Consider the following 21,113-nt stretch of genomic DNA (forward strand, 5'->3'; position numbering starts at 1 on the left):
TAAAAAACAACGTGGATTAAGCTTGTGACGCAGTTAGAAAATCAGGAACGCGCATGCGCAGACGGGTGCCAGGCGGTCGCCGTAAGAGTGCGTGCACGCGCGCGCCCACGGTTTTCTCTTTGGTCGAGGTTGGGAACGAGACGGCGAGATGGTCTCCAGAATTGGGCATGCGCGTACTTTGGACTTGTGCAGGCAGAGCCTCCTTTCCGAGAATTATCAATTCTGCTCATGCGCAGTTAGGACCAGCGCTTCCGGTGCGGTTTTATGTGGGAGAGGGAGGGGTAATTGGGCGAATCAACCGTGGCAAAAAGATATCGAAGCAAAAAAATGAAAATATCTTTAAATATATTGTGAGGTTTGTTTACAATAGATGTGTGATTGCTTCTCCTGGAGTTAAGTGGAGATAATAACTAAAATGACTTGTCCTTGAAATCGGGGCGGGAGGAAGTGCCTCAGGTGACCTTGAAAAAAAAAGAGGCACAATGGCGCATGCGCAACGGTCTTTGTGCTCCGCGCAAGATGGCGGCCTCCAGTGGAGCCATGTTGCTGTGTGGGAACGTGGGGTCTTTAGCGGCTCGTGTCGCTTTTAATAGGTTTTGCGGGCTACGGGTAAGAAGACGTTTGTGTTTTTTTAATGGTTAGATTTACAAGGGATAGATTAACATTTTTAACAAGTAGCTTTAGTGTGTGTGGGGGGGTATTTATTTATTTATTTATTAATGGGACTTATATCCCGCCCTATCTCCCGAAGGACTCAGGGCGGCTAACAACAACAAAATTAAAGGTCTCTGTACAATAAATTTAAAATTAAAAATTAAAATAAATTAAAGATTAGAGTTAAAATTGTAAACATAATTAAAATCCCTGTCAGTCCAGGTCAGCCAGGTGGAAAAGGAGTGTTTTGAGGCCGCGGCGAAAGGACTGGAGATCTTGGGCCATCCGAAGCTCAGGGGGGGAGCTGGTTCCACAGGGCTGGCGCTCCCACAAAAATTCCACGGTGTATTTTTAATTTTGCATTATCGTCAGCTTGCCTGAGGATTTGGCCATGTTATCTTAGTATAAATTATATGAAGTATTCTCTAAAATTTGCTCGGAAGTGTAAAGATAGTAAGTGCAGAACTTACTGTCTTGCATAAGGCTTAGTGTAGGGATTCCCAAGGTGATCAGTATTGACCCCCGAGGGTCGATGTTATTATTCGCAGTTACTAAGGACGTTAGTAGTAAGCTATTAACTTAACAATTAGGTGCTATTAAAGTAGTATTCAGTTATTTTCAGATTATAAATATTTAGTGGACCAATGAGCTGAAGAGTTTGGGGGACCCCCGTTTAGACTTTGTGCATTCTGTTTCTAAAACTTTCTCATAATTGGTCATTCCCCTTTCTGTAAAAGAACTGTAATTTTCATGGCTTGTTTTGTGTTCTTTAAGAATAAATGGTCTAAAGTTCATGCTAGAGCATTGGCTATGTCATGCCGATTAAAAAGTCTTTTCTAGAGAATCCCTGCATTTTTTTCTAGGCTATGTTTATTGAAATAAGCTACACAGTTTTGCTTTGTTCCTAAAGCCTACACTTTTTAAATTGTCTAGATTCTTATAAATATGCACATGTTCAACAGTACAATAGAAGACCCAAGGTACCATAGTTACAGCATAAATTTCTTCCATTGTCATTTTGAGTGACAAGTTGGGAAGCTGTGATCCTCAGAGGACTGCTTCAACTGGCCTTTGGATCCAGGATTCTTGTCTATTGCTTATGAACATGTTTTCCCTCCTCATGAATAACAGGAGAAAGTAGCACATTAAATGGAAACAATCAAGGTCCCAGTTTAAATCTCACTGCTTAACACTTCTCTCCTGATATTTATAGGCTATGGTTCCTCAGTGTTGGGAAAGTTGTATCTGTATATTGTTGTTACAGATTTTAATTAGGGTCCTTAACATGACTATCTGTAAATATAGAGATTCACAGGTTGCTTACCAACTTATTTTATAGATAATAGTACCAATTGTAAGCTTTGTTTTGCTAGTCTTCTGCCTACCTCTTGAGGCATCTACAACATAAAGTGTAAGGAATGCAGCAGCTATGTAGGACAGATAGGCAGAAGAGTTGCATGAACACCAACTAACAAAAGACATGATGAAAACTCATTAATCTTACAACAGATGGACAGAGTCAATCATAGTTTCAACTGGGAAACGATCCTTTTTTTCTCCTTTTAGTAGTGTCTTCATTCTTGGATACTGCCTGGAGAAGTTTTTTTTTGGGGGGGGGAGGTTTTTCAGAAATGGGATACCACTGCTTGTTTCTTAGGGTTGGGAGAAAACGGCCCAAGGTTATACAGTTAGCTTTGTCCAAGGCGGGATTAGAACTCGTGGTCTCCTGATGCCTTAACTCAGAGGTGTCAAACTGCCAGACCCCAGGCCAGTTGCATCATACAAAGGCTGCACCCATCCCAACTCTGGCAATGCAAAAAAATGTCACAATGCGGCGGGTTTGACACCTGTGCCTTAACTGTTAGACCAAACTAAATCTCTGTGAGCATACTAGACCATGCTAAATCCAAAAATTCAAAGGAATACCTGAAAGCTTGGCATTCAGATAAATCAGCCATTAGTAGACACACAGAAATAAACCATATTTACACACCATTCAGAAGAGACAATAAAAGCTAAGAAGGAAACAAAAAGACGAGAACACATCCTATCCAGTAGCCAACTCCTGTACAAGTAGGGATTAAGATCAGATAAACTCAAGCTCCCTGCGCCCTGTGCGTTCCCACAGAGAGGGCCTCCTCAGGGTGCCACCGATCAGAGAATGTCGATTGGTGGCCCCCAGGGGGAGATCCTTCTCTGTGGGCGCTCCGGAGCTGTGGAATCAGCTACCGGTTGAGCTCCGGATGGCGCCCGATCTTCGCTCCTTTCGCCGCGATCTCAAGACATTTTTGTTTGTACAAGCCGGCCTAGCCTGAGGGGGAGTGTTGGGGTTGTTTTATCTTTTGTTTTTTAATTTTTCTGGGGGTTTTTAGCGTTGTATTTATATTGTTTTTAACTAGGGCAATTGTTTAATCTGTTTTTAATGTTTGTATTGGTTTTTTTATTCTGCCCTGTGAACCGCCCTGAGTCCTCAGGGAGAAGGGCGGTATATAAATGTTATTAAATTAAATTAAAATTAAATAAACAAGCAGAAAATAATCAAGGAACTATCACTGTAGCAGGGTAAACTACTGCTTTCAGGGAGCAAACCCAATACAGTGATGATGTTATTTAGTTGGTAATAAAATACTTGAGTAGGGACGCGGTGGCTCAGTGGGTTAGGACGCTGAGCTTGTCGATCAGAAGGTCGGCAGTTTGGCGGCTCGAATCCTGAGTGCCGCATAACAGAGTGAGTGCCTGTTACTTGTCCCAGCTTCTGCCAACCTAGTAGTTTGAAAGCACATAAAAATGCAAGTAGAAAAATAGGGACCACTCCGGTGTAGCGTTCCATGCACCTTTGGCGTCTAGTCATGCCAGCCACATGACCACGGAGATGTCTTCGGACAAGCCCTGGCTCTTCGGCTTTGAAACAGAGATGAGCACTGGCCCCTAGAGTCGGAATCGACAGCCAAGCTCACAGAGCACCAAGAACTCCATAGGCTAGTTATGGTTATGCCCAACTCTGAATAAAATTGGATTGCTTGAAAAATGCCCTGTTGTACTTGTGTGGCTGAATGGAACTTTCTCACTTCCTCTTATAGAAACTCTCTAGGCCTCCACTCTCTAGCCCCTCTGCCTGTTGGTACAGTAGTTCTCACTTGTATTACTATCTTCTAGGCTAGGGGACTTCTCAGCTGTCACATCCTCCTCCTCTAACCCCAGTGTGTAAGAAAGATAAGACCCGCACTACCCTCCTGCCATTACTAGCAAATAAAAAAAAATGAATACATGTTATAGTGATTGGATATGGGGCTTGAGAATAACTTTGGAGTCAGCCTAGATCACAAATGGTCTGAGTCAAAAGGAGGAATGTGGGTGGGGTAAGAGTCTCAGAAGGGACCCTCCCTAGTTCTGTGGAAAGTAAAGGCAAGGCAGAGGAGAAGACCTTTCAGACTTCCAAGATTTTGTCATAGTAACTTTATATTAAGGGTAGTAGTGTTACTCATGATTTTTGTTTCCTCTCTAGACTACCTTGCAGGGCTGAAAGGCTGGATAGACTTGAGGTGCGTGACTAATTGTAGAATCAACACTTCCTCAGAGAGAAAAAAATGTTTTTAAAAGGGCAAATCCCTTTTTTAGCTTAAAATAATCCCCTGTAAAACATTCAGTAGGAAAGCAATAAAAATATAAAATTGTTCCATTTTCCTATAGAAAAATATAAAGGATTGGTCTGTTTTCAATTCAAAAACAACATGGTTACTGAGCTTGTACAGAGAATAAAACCAGAAACAAAGATGACATAAGCACATACTGTATCTGTCTTTCAGAGACAAGTTTTTCTGAAAGAGGACAGCCTATAATAAGCAAAATAAAAAATAAAAATCAGGAGGAATCTGGTAGCACCATTTCTGACCATACATTTTATTTAAAGGCTTCCCTTTCAGATCCATGGGGATTTCAGTGAGTTGATTCTGAGACTGTTGAAGAGACTGAACACACTTATTTCTTAGCCTTCATTCCCAGCTGCTGTTCTCATTTTAAAAAGGCTTTTTTCCCCCTATCTCAGGGGTCAGCAACCCGAAACAGTGAAAGAGCCACTCGGAACCGGTTCCCTCACAAAAGGAAAAACTGGGAGCCGCAAAAAATGTGTGCACATGTGTGTACATGCGCGCATGTGCAGAACAGGGTTTGACTGAAAAGTGGAGCCAAGGCGAGATATGCACCTACCCTGCATATTTGAATTGATTGGTTGAACTTTTTTAGTCCCACTTTTTTTTTTTTTGGACTGCACATGGCAGAGGACTGGGAGCCGCAGGAGATGGCTGAAAGAGCCGCATGTGGCTCCGGAGCCGCGGGTTGCAGACCTGTGCCCTATCTAGCAGGAAAGGAGTGATTTGGGGATAATTTCCTTGTATATGTGATCTCAAGCTATGTGTTAGTCATTTTGAATGTTGACTGAAACTGATCATATTATGTACAGTATGTCTGGTGATTCCTAATTAAAAAAAAGACTATTTGTAGCTCAGGGTTAAACTGCAGGGTCCTTGGTACTCTCTGAGCTTGGTTGTTTCCCTGCAAATGTTTCATTATCTACCTAGGTAGCTAGAATTACCAGTGGCTTGCCCTGTCGAGAAACCCCCAAGAACACTCCCATCAACACTGACAGGGCAAGCCAGCAATATACAAAAAGAGAGCAAATCCAGTGCTCCCTGAATACCCTGCCATATTGGTAGTTCCTTGATTATTTTCTGCTTGTTTGTTTATCTGATGTTAACCCTTCTAGCACTGATGATGTTACCTAGTTGGGTAATGAAACGTCTGCATTCTGCAAGAAAACAACCAGGCTCAGAATATCCAAAGAACTCATGATTCCTAATAAGGATGTCACTACTCCCATACGGCTTCCTGGTGATCAGTGAATTTAGGAGTAGGTTGTATGCTCTCTTACACATTAATTACTACGCCATGCTGACTCGTAGTTGCAGAATTCCATGCTTCCTGGATAATAAAGCAATTACAGCGAAGAGGAATCAATCACTCTTAAAGGTGAATAAGGAAAAAAAATATTGGTATTAAGGCAACAGGAACCATAAGAAGAGACAACTTCGCATTTTGAGTTTTAGTTTTCATAATCCCTTCACTGCAGATAGCTAGAGGGTAACCAGTTGCCTATGCATTGGAGATACTGCTCTTAATTTCTGAACATCTGATTGAAAATGCTTTTTTTTAAACTTGATTTTTTTCACCTATTATGTCACTGCTAGCCATGCTGGTACCTGTATTTAGTACTTGCCTTCCCTTGTTTGTTTCCTAGCATATACCCACTACTTGCCTCCTGCTACCCGACCAATTGGCCTTTCGTACGTACTGCACAGAGGTCAACCAAGAAGAATCCACAAAGCCAGATGGCCACAAGACAGAGTCACCTTACAAAGAAATGCCATGGAAATACTTGGAGAGTGAAGGTATGCATGAATAGAGGTAGAAGGGAAGAGTTTCCGCGGGTCTAGAATCTGATGAAAAAATGCAGTTTATTTGGTAGGTGTTTTTGTATAAATTTAGCTAGTTTTGGTTACATAACAAACCCTGATTGAATAACTGGCTTAGCACAGTGTGGGAGATGAGTGTCTCTGAGTTTACAAAATGCCTACAATAACAAAGATCGTGCTCACACAATATGATAGTAAAATACAGGTAGTCCTTGACTTACAACTCATCACTCAGCTGTGCCCTGTCCTGGTACATGACCACATTTTGGACACTTACTAATTGGCATTTTATAGCCTTGTGCAGGGTCCCAGATTCACTTGACCATCGAATTATGACATATTTGCTGAAAACTGGTGTTTTTCACCTAACAGCCATGGCATTTGTTTTAAAGACTGCAGATTCATTTAACAACCATAGTGATTCACTGAAATGACCAGTACAAAAAAGATAAAATTTGGTCAGTCACATGCTGGATGACCTGCTTTATGACTGTCACAAATTATGATTCTAATGGGCAGGCTCCTTTCCAGTCGTAAGCCAAGGACTACCTTCATAAAAAATAAAAATGAGCAAACAGAAACCATTATAGTCACAGGTGCTTATTTCTACTTAGTAACATAATTAAAGATCACTGCAATTGTACCTTTGCCCTCACCAGTTAGCTTCTACAAACTCTTCAATCTGGAATAGCAACACTATAAATAGCTGGGTTCACATCTAAACCGAAACTCCTCACTTAGCCTAAGGTATGAGCCCAAATACTCGTTCTTCCAGAGAGAGAAAGAATGTGAATATGAGAAAGGATCGTTCATGCTGCCTTAATTTTCCTGAAGCAAAGGCTCAGGATACGTAGTATCTTCCGGGAGTTTAAAGCTCATTCATATACTTTATCAATGTTTCTTAGTTTTTAGGATGAGATAATGTGTTATATAGTGCACACAGTAGAAAACATGTTTTATTTTGAATCCGGAACGAGCCATTTTGATCTGGATGTTTTGTCAAACCTTTTTGGGTGAGGCTCAGTGTGGGAGACACAAAACCTAGTACCTTTTAGTTATTCTAGGTTTTACACAAATCAAAATCTGGAAGCATCCTGGTTGATTTTATGGGATGCATTAGAATATGAATCACTGCCCAGTCATCCCATGCATGGAATAATTCCTACGTACCATAGAACATTTTGCATATTCCTACAGTATAGGTACCCAAGGGACACGGTGGCTCAGTGGGTTAGGACGCTGAGCTTGTCGATCAGAAGGTCGGCAGTTTGGCGGGTCGAATCCCGAGTGCCGTGTAACAGAGTGAGCGCCTGTTACTCGTCCCAGCTTCTGCCCACCTAGCAGTTCGAAAGCACGTAAAAATGCAAGTAGAAAAATAGGGACCACTACGGTGGGAAGGTAACAGCATTCCGTGCGCCTTTGGCGTCTAGTCATACCGGCCACGTGACCACGGAGACGTCCTCGGACAAGCGCTGGCTCTTCGGCATTGAAACGGAGATGACCACCGGCCCCTAGAGTCGGAAACGACTAGCACGCATGTGCGGGGGAACCTTTACCTTTACCTTTTTTACAGTATAGGTGTTTTTAGACCTTTCTTGCCATAGTTATTAAGGGAATCTGGCTTCCCCATTGACTTTGCTTGCTAGAAGGTCACAAATGATGGTCACATGATCCTGGGACATTGCAAGCATCATAAATACATGCCAGTTGCCAAGTGTATAACTTCTCATCACGTGACTATGGGGATGCAGCAGCGGTCAGAAGTGTGAAAAACAGCCATACGTCACTTTTATCTGTGCAGTTTTAATTTTGAACGGTCACTATACGAAGAGTTATAAGTCATGGACTACCTGCGATACGAGTGTTCTGTTTGGCTTAGGGATGCCCCGCAATTGCAAGTAAATAGGGAAATGTAGGGTTGTGTCATGTAATAAATCCTCAGGAGGCTTCATTGCTCATATTTACATGTTTATAAGCTGAAAGCTGCTGCTGTGGAATGCTGTGTTCAAGAAAGAGGGAGAGATGAACATACAGATGGTCCTGTATGAAGAGTCTTTGCTTTATTGGAGTTCCACATTTGTCAATTTTAATCATTGCAAATTTGCTTTTCCCTTTTGGAACAATACTTAAAAGAGTCTTGAGGTGGTTCCCAAACATGTTCAGTTTCAGCATATTTTCCTAGTGCAGGGGTAGCCAAGGTTGCCTACCCCTGTCCCAGTGTCCTAGTTCGCTTTGCCAGTTTCTTAGATTGCTTTCATCTTTTCTGGGCTGGGCCTATTCATTTCTCCTTGGCTTCCTTCCAGATGGGACTGGAAAAAGGGAAAACCTATGCCTAGTTCAAAATATGGTAGGGGATACTGCTAATCAGAAGACCGCGGGGCTCCAGGTGGGCAAGTGGACTTGTTTAGTATAAAATAATTCCTTCTGTTGCTATAGTGAGCAAGTCACACAGCCAGAAAAACTGCCTGTCCTCATGTAATGTTTCCTGTTCCCTAAAATATCATGGAGACTAGATAAACAGGATTACCTATAAAATGGATTCATTTAGTAAACTCGAGCCGTGGTCTTTTCAGTGGTGGCCACTCCTTTGTAAATTTTTCAATGCATAGAGATAAGATCACATCAGGTCTGGTTATATAAATGGGTAGAACTCCATTTCTTTTTTATTATTTCCGTTTAAGATACTTTCATTTAATGAGCTTGGCTTACTGTACATTTCATTTCAACAGTCTTGAGTTAACACCAAGATGAATTGTTAAACAATTGACTGGCAGGCAGTTGAGAGTTGGATTAGTTAAGTCCTGAGAAAGAAAGCATGAGAAAGAAAGTTAAAATAACTTGCCTTGATTCTGTTTGGTAGAAGAGGGGGCAAAGGGAGACACACGTGGGCTTTCAAGATTTCTGTTATCATACCTTACAACTATAAAACGGCAATTCTGGAATCCTTGAGGTATCTGTTTCCTGACCAGACTTACTTCAAAGGGTTGATGGTGCATATGAGATGGTAACTTGTTGTCCTCTGCATACTGAGCACGTTTGTAAAATGTTAGGCACAGGTCATAATTTCCTTTTCCTTTTCCCTTTAGAATACATAACTAAATATGGCAACAACCCTGTCTGGTTTGGATACAGGCGTAATTTCAAAGGTCAGGTTCCACCACAGAAAACCCGGAAGACGTGCATTGTGAGTACATTCGGTTTATGTAGGTTTATGTTCCCGGAGAACTGAGCATAGTATTTGCTAATGTTGCAAAAATCATGCTTACAGCATTTTCTTTCTTTTTCTTTCTTTCTTCTTTTCTTTCTTCTTTTCTTTCTTTCTTTCTTTCTTCCTTTCTTTCTTTCTTTCTTCTTTTCTTCCTTTCTTCTTTTCTTTCTTTCTTTCTTCCTTCCTTCCTTCCTTCCTTCCTTCCTTCCTTCCTTCCTTTCTTTCTTTCTTTCTTTCTTTCTTTCTTTCTTTCTCTCAAGGTGGTGAACATACTCCTTCCTTCTATTTTCTCCACAGCCAGGGCTTTTTTTTTTTGTCATAGAACGCACCAGAACAAAGTTCCAGCCCCTTTTTTCAACAGGTGATAACATTAATAGTATTAACTTAACCTTGAACCAAATCCTAGTCTTTTAGATAAACTAAAAACTGAAGAGGTTTTTTTTTCATCTACAAAGGTAAACCTTGTAGGGTAGGCAAGGCAGGTTGTATGACCTGTGTGAGTTCCGGCACCTTTTTTTTTTTTTTTACAAAAAAAGCACTGTCCACAGCAATAATCCTTTGAGGTCGGTTGGGCTGACAGCTGGCTTTTATGCCAAAGGCAGGACTAGAACGTACGGCGCCCTGGTTTCTAGCCTGGTGCTTTCAACAAATAGGCTCTCTTTAATTTGTTAGGTAGTGTAAAAAAAAGAAGCATTAAAATTGTACGGACAGTTGGATAAGATGCAGCGTATCTGTAATTTGTACTTGAAGGGATTTCAGGCTTAAGGGATCAGTCGTGTGTATTATTAACTCTATGCAGTATCACATGGTTTGCTCCTGGAATGAACCAGGTTTTTCTCTTTGAATGAGCTAATCTGAGTTTTGGGGAAGGGAAGGGCAGATTCTTACTCTGAACATTGTAGGAGCTCCTAAGAGCATTGAGTTCAAATCCCTTCTCAGTGTGGGAATCCTAATTAATTCATCCTGTCTGGTTTCTGCTTGAACCTATCAGGACAAATCCACGGGGAGGCCAATTATTGTCAAGCCAATTACTTGATGTTTCCGTGAGACGTGTCCCAAAATGCAGAATTATGGATTTGTTGTTTATAGTAAGGAAAAACAACAAGCCCATAATTCTGCATTCTGGGAAAAGGGGGAATCAGTCTTCATCTTAGATTATGTGATATTATAGTACAGTATTTTAAAATTTCACCCTGGTCTCTTCTATGCTAAACATTTACAGTTCCTTCAATTTCTGCTCCTGAGACAATTCCCAGTTTCCTGCTGACTCTTGAACTTGTTCCAGGTGTTTAAATGTTTCTTAGAGTAGGTGCCTATCATCATCATCATCATCATCATAGGTGAAAGGGACCTTGAAGGTCATCTAGCCCAACCCCCTGCTCAGGTAGGAAACCCTATACCATTTCAGACAAATGGCTGTCCAGTCTCTTCTTAAAAACTTCCGGTGTTGGAGCATTCACCGCTTCTGGAGGCAGGTTTTCCACTGGTTAATTGTTCTAACTGTCAGGAAGTTTCTCCTTAGTTCTAGGTTGCTTCTCTCCTTGATTAGTTTCCATCCATTGCTTCTTGTCTTGCCTTCAGGCGCTTTGGAGAATAGCTTGAGTCCCTCCTCTTTGTGGCATCCCCTGAGATATTGGAACACTGCTATCATGTCACCCCTCACCCTTCTCTTCATTAAACTAGACATACCCAATTCCAGCAGCCGTTCCTTGTATGTTTTAGCCCCCAGTCCCCTAATCATCTTTGTTGCTCTTCTCTGTACTCTTTCTAGAGTCTCAACATCTTTTTTACATCACGGTGACCAGAACTGGATGCAGTATTCCAAGTGTGGCCTTACCAAGGCATTGTAAAGTGGTGTTAATACTTCATGTGATCTTGATTCTATCCCTCTGTTAATGCAGCCTAGCACTGTGTTGGCTTTTTTTGGCAGCTGCAGCACACTGCTGGCTCATATTTAAGTGATTGTCCAGTAGGACTCCAAGATCCCTCTCACAGTTACTACTACTGAGCAAGGTACCCCCTATACTATACCTGTACATTTGGTTTTTCTTGCCTAAATATAGAACCTTACTTTTTTCACCACTGAATTTCATTTTGTTAGATAGCGCCCAGTGTTCAAGTCTGCCAAGATCCTCCTGTATCTTAAGCCTATCTTCCTGAGTGTTGGCTATTCCTGCCAGCTTGGTGTTGTCTGCAAATTTGATGAGTTCCCCATCTATCCCCTCCTCCAAATAGTTGATAACAATGTTGAAGAGCACTGGGCCCTGAACAGAGCCCTGGGGCACCCCACTACACACTTCCCTCCATGTAGATGCAGCTCCACTGAGGACTGCATGCTGAGTATGGCCGGTCAGCCAGCTACAAATCCATCTGGTGGTGATGCTGTCTAACCCACATTTTTCTATCTTATCAAGTAGTAGGTTGTGGTCTACTTTATCAAATGCCTCACTGAAGTCCAAGTAAATTATATCCACAGCATTTCTCTGGTCCACTAATTTTGTCACTTGGTCAAAGAATGCAATAAGATTTGTCTGGCATGATCTGTTTTTGACAAACCCATGTTGGCTTTTAGTAATGACTTACTAAAGAATGAATTATTCTAAGTAATCTGTGATGAATGGGACATTTATAGCATTTTCTTTTCTTAATTTTTTTACACAATAAATTGTTTTGTTCTGTACTTACAGAGAGGAGGTCACGTTTGTGGGAACCCCTGTCCCATCTGTAGAGATCAACATCTTTTTTTGGATTATAGGGTAAGAGTGGTGGGATTTTTTCTTCTTATATTTCTGTTTAAATATACCGAAATTGCCTGAAAGTCCCCAGAGCAGAGATGTGAATCTGTTCCATTGATTAAACATAGAAGAAGGAAGTTACAAACAATATACACAATATAAAATGTAGACAGTTCTGGAGCAGCTGGACATAAAAAATATAAGGGCAGCATTGGAATGTTAATGGAAAACAATTGCCATAGCACCACAAGCTAACTGGGTGAACTTTTAACGGGAAGTTTGAAAGACCGATGCCAGTGGCAGAAACAATTCTGGTCTGTCTTGCCACCAGTTGTATTCGGGCAGCAACAAAACAAGAATTTAATGAATAAAAACAGTTGCAGTTGTTGTATAAGCCTTGTTTCCTTTTCTAACCGATGAGTAAAATTGGGCATGCCCTTTCATCTTACAGAATGTGAAGCTTCTTGAACAGTTTATCTGCCCCCACTCAAATATCGTCCTTGATCCAATCCAAACAGGTAAAGCAGCTATTGCATTTCATGCCTGCTCCATTTAATTCCCTGTCCTAGGTATATATTCTCTCTCTCTCTCTCTCTCTCTCTCTCCCTCCCTCCCTCCCTCCCTCCCTCCCTCCCTCTTCCCCTTTCCTCTCTCTCACTTGATTTGTGTAACTATTCTTGTTAATTCTGCTTTCCCATAGACAGTGTTTTTTATTAAAAAGTTTTAAAATACATTTTTAAAAACATAAATTCCCTCCCTCCCCCTCCCCCCCACTTCCCCTCCCTTCCCCCGACTTCCCAGAGCTGAATACAGGGTATAAACTTTAACCAACTTAAGCTAAAATATGCTAACCAAGTAAAAAAGACACTTTAAATTCTATCGCACTTTTAACTCCTCTTAAAATAACTAAATAACTAAATAATAATAACTAATTAATAATACATCATATAATACTAATACTTATTCATATACTAAATGAAACTTTCTAGTCCCATATTTATTCTGAATATAATCGATCCATCTTCTCCATTCCAAAATATATCTCTGTTGCGAGTGTTCTTTCAAATATGCTGAAATCTTTGCCATTTCCACCATGTTTGAAAGTTTTAAAGTCCACTCTTCTATAGTAGGCAGTTCCTCCTTCTTCCAATATTGCGCTACCAAGAGTCTTGCTGCCGTAATTAAATTTAACATCAATTTAGTATCTATAACAGTACAATCTGTAATAATACCCAACAGAAATAACTGTGGAGAAAACCTTATCTTTTTCTTAAATATCTTCTGCATATTCCACCAAATTTTAATCCAAAAAGCTTTAACTTTTTTACAAGTCTACCATATATGATAATAGGTTGCATCATCACAACCACACCTCCGACATTTGGGCTGATAATTCGGATACATACATGCTATTTTTTTTGGATCTAAATGCCATCTATAAAACATCTTATTAAAATTCTCTCTTAAACTTTGTGCCTGTGTAAATTTCACATTTCTGACCCATATCTTTTCCCAGACATCCATCGTTATGGGCTCCTGAAAATCCCATACACAGTGTTATCCTCTCACTTGATTTGTGTAACTATTCTTGTTAATTCTGCTCTCCCCCTACTCCATACACAATGCTATGGCTGACCACATTTGCAGCAACCGTAGTATTTCCCAAAACCTTATTTTAGACAATGTCACAGTTGGTTTGCTACTCTTCAGGCAAGATGCCGGGACTTTGGAGTGACAGCATTTTAGTACAATATCTGAGGACCTAGGTTCAAAACCACTGGACCTGTGTTACACACAATCAAGTCCCTGGATGCAAATCCGTCTAGACCAGGGGTCGGCAACCCGAAAAAGGAAAAGAGCCACTGGGAACCGGTTCCATCACACACAAAAAAGTGGGAGCTGCGTGTGTGCGTCCATGCACGCGCATGCGCAAAAAACGTTTCTTGCGGACGCGCGCGGTTGCCTTTTTTTTTTAAATGTGTGATGGAACTGGTTCCCGGTTGCGCAACGGCGACGGCCCGTCTGCAAAGCTGCCGCTTTCGGCAGCTTTGCAGACAGGCCGCGGCAGCTTTTGCAACAAGCGGGGCCGCTACCCATTCTGAGAGGTGCACACGCACCTCCCCAAACGTCGGCAGGTCTCCGTACCTCCGCGCGAATGGGCAGTGGCCCCGCTTGTTGTGAAAGCTGCCGCGGCCCATCTGCAAAGCTGCCGAAAGCGGCAGCTTTGAAGACGGGCCGCGGCAGCTTTTGCAACAAGCGGGGCCGCTACCCATTGCGAGAGGTGCGCGCGCACCTCCCAAAACCTCCCCAAACGTTGGCAGGTCTCTGGACGGCGGCGGCTTGGGAGAGGTGCGTGCGCACTCTCCAAACCGCCGCCATCCCGTTTGCACAGCTGCCGTGAACGCGGCAGGTCTCCGGACGGGACGGTAGCAGCTTGGAGAGGTGCGCGCGCACCTTCGGCAAGGTGCACGCGCATCTCTCGGAACGGGCGGTGCCACTCTCCATTTGGAGAGGTGCGCGTGCACCACTGCCCGTTCGAAGAGGTGCGCGCGCACCGGCCGGCTGGGAGCCGCAGGAGACAGCTCAAAGAGCCGCATGCAGCTCCGGAGCCACGGGTTGCCGACCCATGGTCTAGACTCTAGAATTTACACAGTACTTACGTAACCTTTTGGACATATAATGTACTTGTCCTGTTGATTTGAGCAGGTGTGAACAAAGCAAGCTAGACTGAGAGGCCAGGGATTTATCAGCAGTACAGGAAGTTGCTGAGTTGTTGTTGCTAAACGAGGACTAACTGTATTTCAGGTACAGTTGTGGTTTTTTTGTTTTGCCTGCCATAATGATCTCTTATTAAGTCTTGGAAACACATTTCCTCTTGCTTCGTAGGCCTGTGTGTGAATAAGCAGAAGGCGCTAGTCAAAGCCATTGATCAAGCTCAAGACAGTGGTGAGTAGCATAAATTGGGACTGGAAAATAAGGCACGAGTTCAGCGGAAGGTGGCAAGTGCCTGTATGATACGTTTTGGAGTTTTTAGAGCATCGAGGGCGAGGGTGGGAGTGGCTCACAGAAGGCTTGCACACCCATTTTTATTATTTTACTTTCACCATACCATTTGCCATTTTGCTGCCAAATTTCAGCAGCATGGTCTTGGAGCGCTTTGCAGGTTATAGATAGGATGCTGCCTGCCTTCCCCCACCCATATGAGCCATACATTATCTACCCTATGCCATGGTTTATAAGCTCACTCAATGTATAAGATAAGCTAAGCCAGGCCCCTCCCCCAATCTTTTATTAGATAGAAGGTGTGAACCAGATCAGTCGCTGTCTTCTTTCTAATATGTTTTCTCTTTTTTTTCTCCTTTGTTAGGACTTATAACAGTTAGCACTCCCTTGGTCTCCTTCCAGCATGTGGATTGGAGCAACCAACATCCAGCTGTTTCCAAGACTCCTCCATCCCCAGCTCTGTGTAGCAAGACATCATGGTATCCTTGGTATGACTGGCAACAGCCTGCGGAGAAAAAAATTAAACTCTTCAGGAGGATTTACAAGGATTACCTGAAAGAAGAGAGCAACCTTTCATAAACCAAGCCCCCCCAAAAAGTAATTATAACATTCCCAACAAAGCCTGTAATCGATCCTTAAAAATCCTCTGAAGAATATAGTTCAGCTGTTTAGAGGGCTGCTATTATTTCCTCCAGAAGGACTTCCAGTGTCACTAAATTGACTCTGGTGATTGAATTTTGCTGGAAACACTTGACTGAATGGGGTAGGTGGAGGGGTGTGTGTACGGCAATGGTTAAAAAAAAAATTCCCTTGAAAAGCTATGTGATGTGTGATGGGCTCTTTATTTTACAATAAATCATGTTTTTGTTAAATAGACTGTTGGCTGCATTCATACAAACCCTAAACAGGTTTGCTCACCCCACACCACACTTATGCTTAGGACAGGGGTCTCCAAATTAGAGACAATACAGAACTTTCAAGATAACTTTTTGGGGCAGTTGGTTTGAATCCAACCAATATATGCAATTGTAGCCATTTGTAAAAATGCTGAGTTTAATGAAGGTGCTTGACAATGTGCATCTATTGTAAAAAAAAAAAGGCCAGTAGGCCACGTTAGGAATAACAAATGGTGTTTAAAAAATAGATGCAATTATCCTAATGCCTAAAGGTAACTCATTTGTATAACCATATCTAGAATATTGTGCATAGTTCTGGCCAACCATACCTCAAAAAGGAGCTAGACAAAGTTCAGAGGAAGGCAACTAGGATGATCAAAGGGCTGGAGTGGCTTCCTGATAAGGAAAGGTTGGAACATGTGGCCTTTTTGGTCTAGAAAGGAGTTGGATGAGGAGATTTGAGGTTTACAAAATTACGCATGGTGGGGATAAAGTAGACGAGAAGCTACTTTGCCCTTCTGACAATACTAGAGTCACCTGTCTGAGACGGTATAAGTTCTCCTGCTTGAGCAGGGGGCTGGACTAGAAGACCTCCAAGGTCCCTTCCAGCTCTATTCTATTCTAGACCCCGCAGTCACTAGAATCACAATGAGATGGAATCCTGGAAGAATCAGGACAGACTTAAGAAAAAATAATTTTTATCCGAAGCTTGGCTGACTTCAAAAAAGAATTGAACCAAATCACCAAGTCATGGGGATCTATGGCTGTTGTCAACATTGATGGCAGTGTGATTGCCTCTGGAAGCCGCCCACTGGGACACTAGTGGATTCCTTGAATAGTTGGTTCTTCCTTCTGAGAAAAAACTGCTGAATTACATGGGCCAGGAGTCTAATTCAAGGATTGAAAGAAATCCCTGGATATCCCAAATTTAGGATTCCAAATGGAGAATTTATCGCTTTGATGAATGTGTCATTGTGAAGTTACTGGCCTGTTTAATTACTCATAAAAGTCATAGGATCTCAGTTCAATTTAGAAATATATTCAAAAATACGAAGGCTTCTCTAACAATATGAAAAGTCAATAAATGCAGGGTACATATTCTGCAAATCGATAAGTTCTTGTCTGAAATGATCAAATGACATGCTTATGTTCTGATGAGCCTTCATCTCAGTAAAATACCATATTTGATCTAGTGATGATGATTTGATCTAATGGTTAAAGGTACCAGTTAGAGACCAAAGCTGAGTTCTAGTCCTGTGTTAGCACAAACCCAACCAAGAGATTTTGGGCCAGTCTCTCTCAGCCCTAGGAAAAATAGCAAGCCTCTGATGAAAATGTTGCTAAGAAAACAATTGGCAGGAATCAAGACTCAAAGACACATTAAGAATTCATGAATAATTTTGGAGATTTTTTTCCCTAGGATATTTCAATGTTAAGAAAACTCTTTTAATTACACAATATATGAATGACAACCCTAGGGTGATCAGTGTGTTTTTCTTATATAGTAACCGCATTCATATGCTGAGAAACTTAATGAAACTCTTACCTAGTGGAAATATGAGAATGTTGTCAGAAATTTATTCCTTTAAAAAGTCAGTAAAGAACAATAGGATGTTATAATAATAATAAAGTTGGAAGGGACCTTGGAGGTCATCTAGTCCATCCCCCTGCTCAGACTACCTTATACCATTTCAGGCAAATGGCTGTCCAGTCTCTTCTTAAAAACCTCCAGTGTTGGAGCATTCACAGCTTCTGGAGGCAGGTTGTTCCACTGGTCAATTGGTCTAACTGTCAGGAAGTTTCTCCTTAGTTCTAGGTTGCTTCTCTCCTTGACTAGTTTCCATCCGTTGCTTCTTGTCCTGCCTTCAGGTGCATTGAAGAATAGCTTGACTCCCTCTTCTTTGTGGCAGCCCCTCAGATATTGGAACACTGCTATCATGTCACCCCTCACCCTTCTCTTCATTAAACTACACATACCCAATTCCAGCAACCGTTCCCTATATGTTTTAGCCTCCAGCCCCCTAATCATCTTTGTTGCTCTTCTCTGTACTCTTTCTAGAGTCTCAACATCTTTTTTACATCGTGGTGACCAAAACTGGATGCAATATTCCAGGTGTGGCCTTACCAAAGCATTGTAAAGTAGTATTAGTACTTCACTTGATCTTGATTCTATCCCTGTTAATGCAGCCTAGCACTGTGTTGGCTTTTTTGGTAGCTGCAGCACACTGCTGGCTCATATTGAAGTGATTGTCTACTAAGACTCCGAGATCCCTCTCACAGTTACTACTATTGAGCAAGGTACCACCTATACTATACCTGTGCATTTGATTTTTCCTGCCTAAATGTAGAACCTTACTTTTTTCACCATTGAATTTCATAAGACACATGTAGAGACTCTAATAAGGCACAGCAATGAACAATGTAATCTTGCAACTTTATAATAAAGTTGGAAGGTACCATAGAGGTCATGTAGTCCAAACTTGTGCTCAGACAGGAAACCCTGTACCATTTCAGACAAATGGCTGTCCAGTCTCTTCTTAAAAACTTCCAGTGTTGGAGCATTTGCAGCTTCTGGAGGCAGGTTGTTCCACTGGTTAATTGTCTGTGAGGAAATTTCTCCTTAGTTCTAGGTCGCTTCTCTCTTTGGTTACTTTTCATCCATTGCTTCTTGTCTTGCCTTCAGGTGCTTGGGAGAATAGCTTGACTCCCTCTTCTTTGTGGCAACCCGAGATATTGAAACAGCTATCATGTCACCCCTCGTCCTTCTCTTCATTAAACTAAACATACCCAATTCCAGCAACTGTTCCTTATATTTTAGCTTCCAGTCCCCTAATCATCTTTGTTGCTCTTCTCTGTACTAGAGTCTCAACATCTTTTTTACATCTTGGTGACCAAAATTGGATGCAGTATTCCAAGTGTGGCCTTACCAAGGCATTGTAGAGTGTTATTAACACTTCACATGATCTTGATTCTATCCCTGTTAATGCAGCCTAGCCCTATGTTGGCTTTTTTTGGTAGCTGCAGCACACTGCCGGCTCATATTTAAGTGATTGTCCACTAGGACTCCGAGATCCCTCTCAGTTACTACTTTTGAGCAAGGTGTGATCACCTATGCTGTACCCGTGCATTTGGTTTTTCTTGCCTAAACGTAGAACCTTACTTTTTTCACCATTGAATTTCATTTTGTTACATAGAATTTCATTTTTGATAGTCTGTGAAGATCCTTCTGTATCTTAGCCCTATCTTCTGGACTGTTGGCTATTCCTGCCAGCTTGGTGTTGTCTGCAAATTTGATGAGTTCCCCATCTATCCCCTCATCCAAATCGTTGATGAAGGTGTTGAGAGCACTGGGCCCAGAACAGAGCCCTGGGGCACCCCACTACACACTTCCCTCCATGTAGATGCAGTTCCATTGAGGACCACAAGCTGAGTATGGCTGGTCAGCCAGCTACAAATCCAATTTAACCATTAAATTGATGGCACTTAAACATTAGTCTTTTCAACTGAGAACTGACTTCCTCAGTGATTATCCGACCTCTGCAATTTCTCAATACAAATGTCGTAACATTGCTCACCCTGCAGTTTTAGATACATATAAGAGGAAAGCACAACTGAGACTTAACCGAGACAGATCAGTTGCTGTTTCAAATGGATAAGCATTGAAGCAGCTTACGCCAAAGTGGAATGCGTATGGTAATGAGTACGTAACAGGCTCTCTACTTTGGAACCCACCTCCTTTTGGGAAGTATGTTAGTGTTTAGAGACAGATTGGTATAGGGCAGGGGTAGGCAACCTTGGCTCTTTTATGACTCGTGGACTTCAACTCCCAGAATTCCTGAGCCAGCTATTCTGGGAGTTGAAGTTCACGAGTCATAAAAGAGCCAAGGTTGCCTACCCCTGGTATAGGGGTTAAGGCACCAAGCTAGACACCAAGTGGTTGTGAACTCAAGTCTTTTATTAAAAAGAGTTTTCTTCGGCATGAAAGCAACTGTTGACTTTGGATCGGTTGCTCTCTCTCAGCCTAACCCACCTCACAGGGTGGTTGTTGGGGAGGAAAGAGGAAAAAGTATTATGGTTGTTCCAACAAGCGGGCCTGGACTGACTACGTTTTTTAATTAGGCTTTTTACTGGGTTAAATTGTCTCGTAATTATTTATCTATTGTTTAATTCTTTTTTTAAAAAAAATTACTCTTTTTTTTAATTTTTATTGTTGTGAGCCGCCCTGAGTCCTCAGGGAGAAGGGCGGCATATAAATTTAATAAAATCAAATCCAAAATCAAGTATTATATACGTTCACCCGCTTGAGTTATTTGTAAAATAATAATAATTAATAAATAATAATAATAATAATAATAATAATAATAATAATAATAATAATAATAATAATTTTTACTAGGTTAAATTGTCTCATAATTATTTATCGTTTAATTCTTTTTTAAATTTTTTACTCTTATGTTTTTTTAATTTTTATTGTGAGCGGCCCTGAGTCCTCAGGGAGAAGGGCGGCATATAAATTTAATAAAATCAAATCAAAAAGTATTATATACGTTCACCCACTTGAGTTATTTGTAAAATTAATAATAGTAATAATAAATAAATTAATAATAATAATTTTTACTAGGTTAAATTGTCTCATAATTATTTATCTATTGTTTAATTCTTTTTTAAATTTTTTACTCTTGTGTTTTTTTAAATTTTTATTGTTGTGAGCCGCCCTGAGTCCTCAGGGAGAAGGGCGGCATATAAATTTAATAAAATAAAATCAAAAATCAAGTATTATATACGTTCACCCGCTTGAGTTATTTGTAAAATAATAATAATAATAATAATCAATAATCAATCAATCAATAATAATAATAATTTTTACTAGGTTAAATTGTCTCGTAATTATTTATCTATTGTTTAATTCTTTTTTTTAAAAAAATTACTCATGTTTTTTTTTAAATTTTTATTGTTGTGAGCCGCCCTGAGTCCTCAGGGAGAAGGGCGGCATATAAATTTAATAAAATCAAATCCAAAATCAAGTATTATATACGTTCACCCGCTTGAGTTATTTGTAAAATAATAATAATAATAATTAATAATTTTACTAGGTTAAATTGTCTCGTATTTATCTATTGTTTAATTCTTTTTTAATTTTTTTACTCAT

At 41.0% G+C, this 21,113-nt stretch overlaps 1 protein-coding gene across 1 annotated transcript; it reads left to right on the forward strand.

Moving 5' to 3' along the window:
- Positions 1–144: 144 nt before the first annotated feature.
- MRPS18B (mitochondrial ribosomal protein S18B) lies at positions 145–15,655 on the forward strand. The gene is made up of 7 exons (XM_083351195.1): positions 145–609; positions 5,948–6,098; positions 9,209–9,306; positions 12,018–12,086; positions 12,517–12,583; positions 14,952–15,011; positions 15,433–15,655. The coding sequence occupies exons 1-7, from the start codon at positions 490–492 to the stop codon at positions 15,645–15,647; spliced, it is 780 nt and encodes a 259-aa protein (XP_083207321.1). The 5' UTR covers positions 145–489; the 3' UTR covers positions 15,648–15,655.
- The last annotated feature ends 5,458 nt before the right edge of the window (positions 15,656–21,113 follow it).

This window comes from Vipera ursinii (assembly GCF_947247035.1).
Source record: "Vipera ursinii genome assembly, chromosome: 2".
Classification (NCBI taxonomy): domain Eukaryota; kingdom Metazoa; phylum Chordata; class Lepidosauria; order Squamata; family Viperidae; genus Vipera; species Vipera ursinii.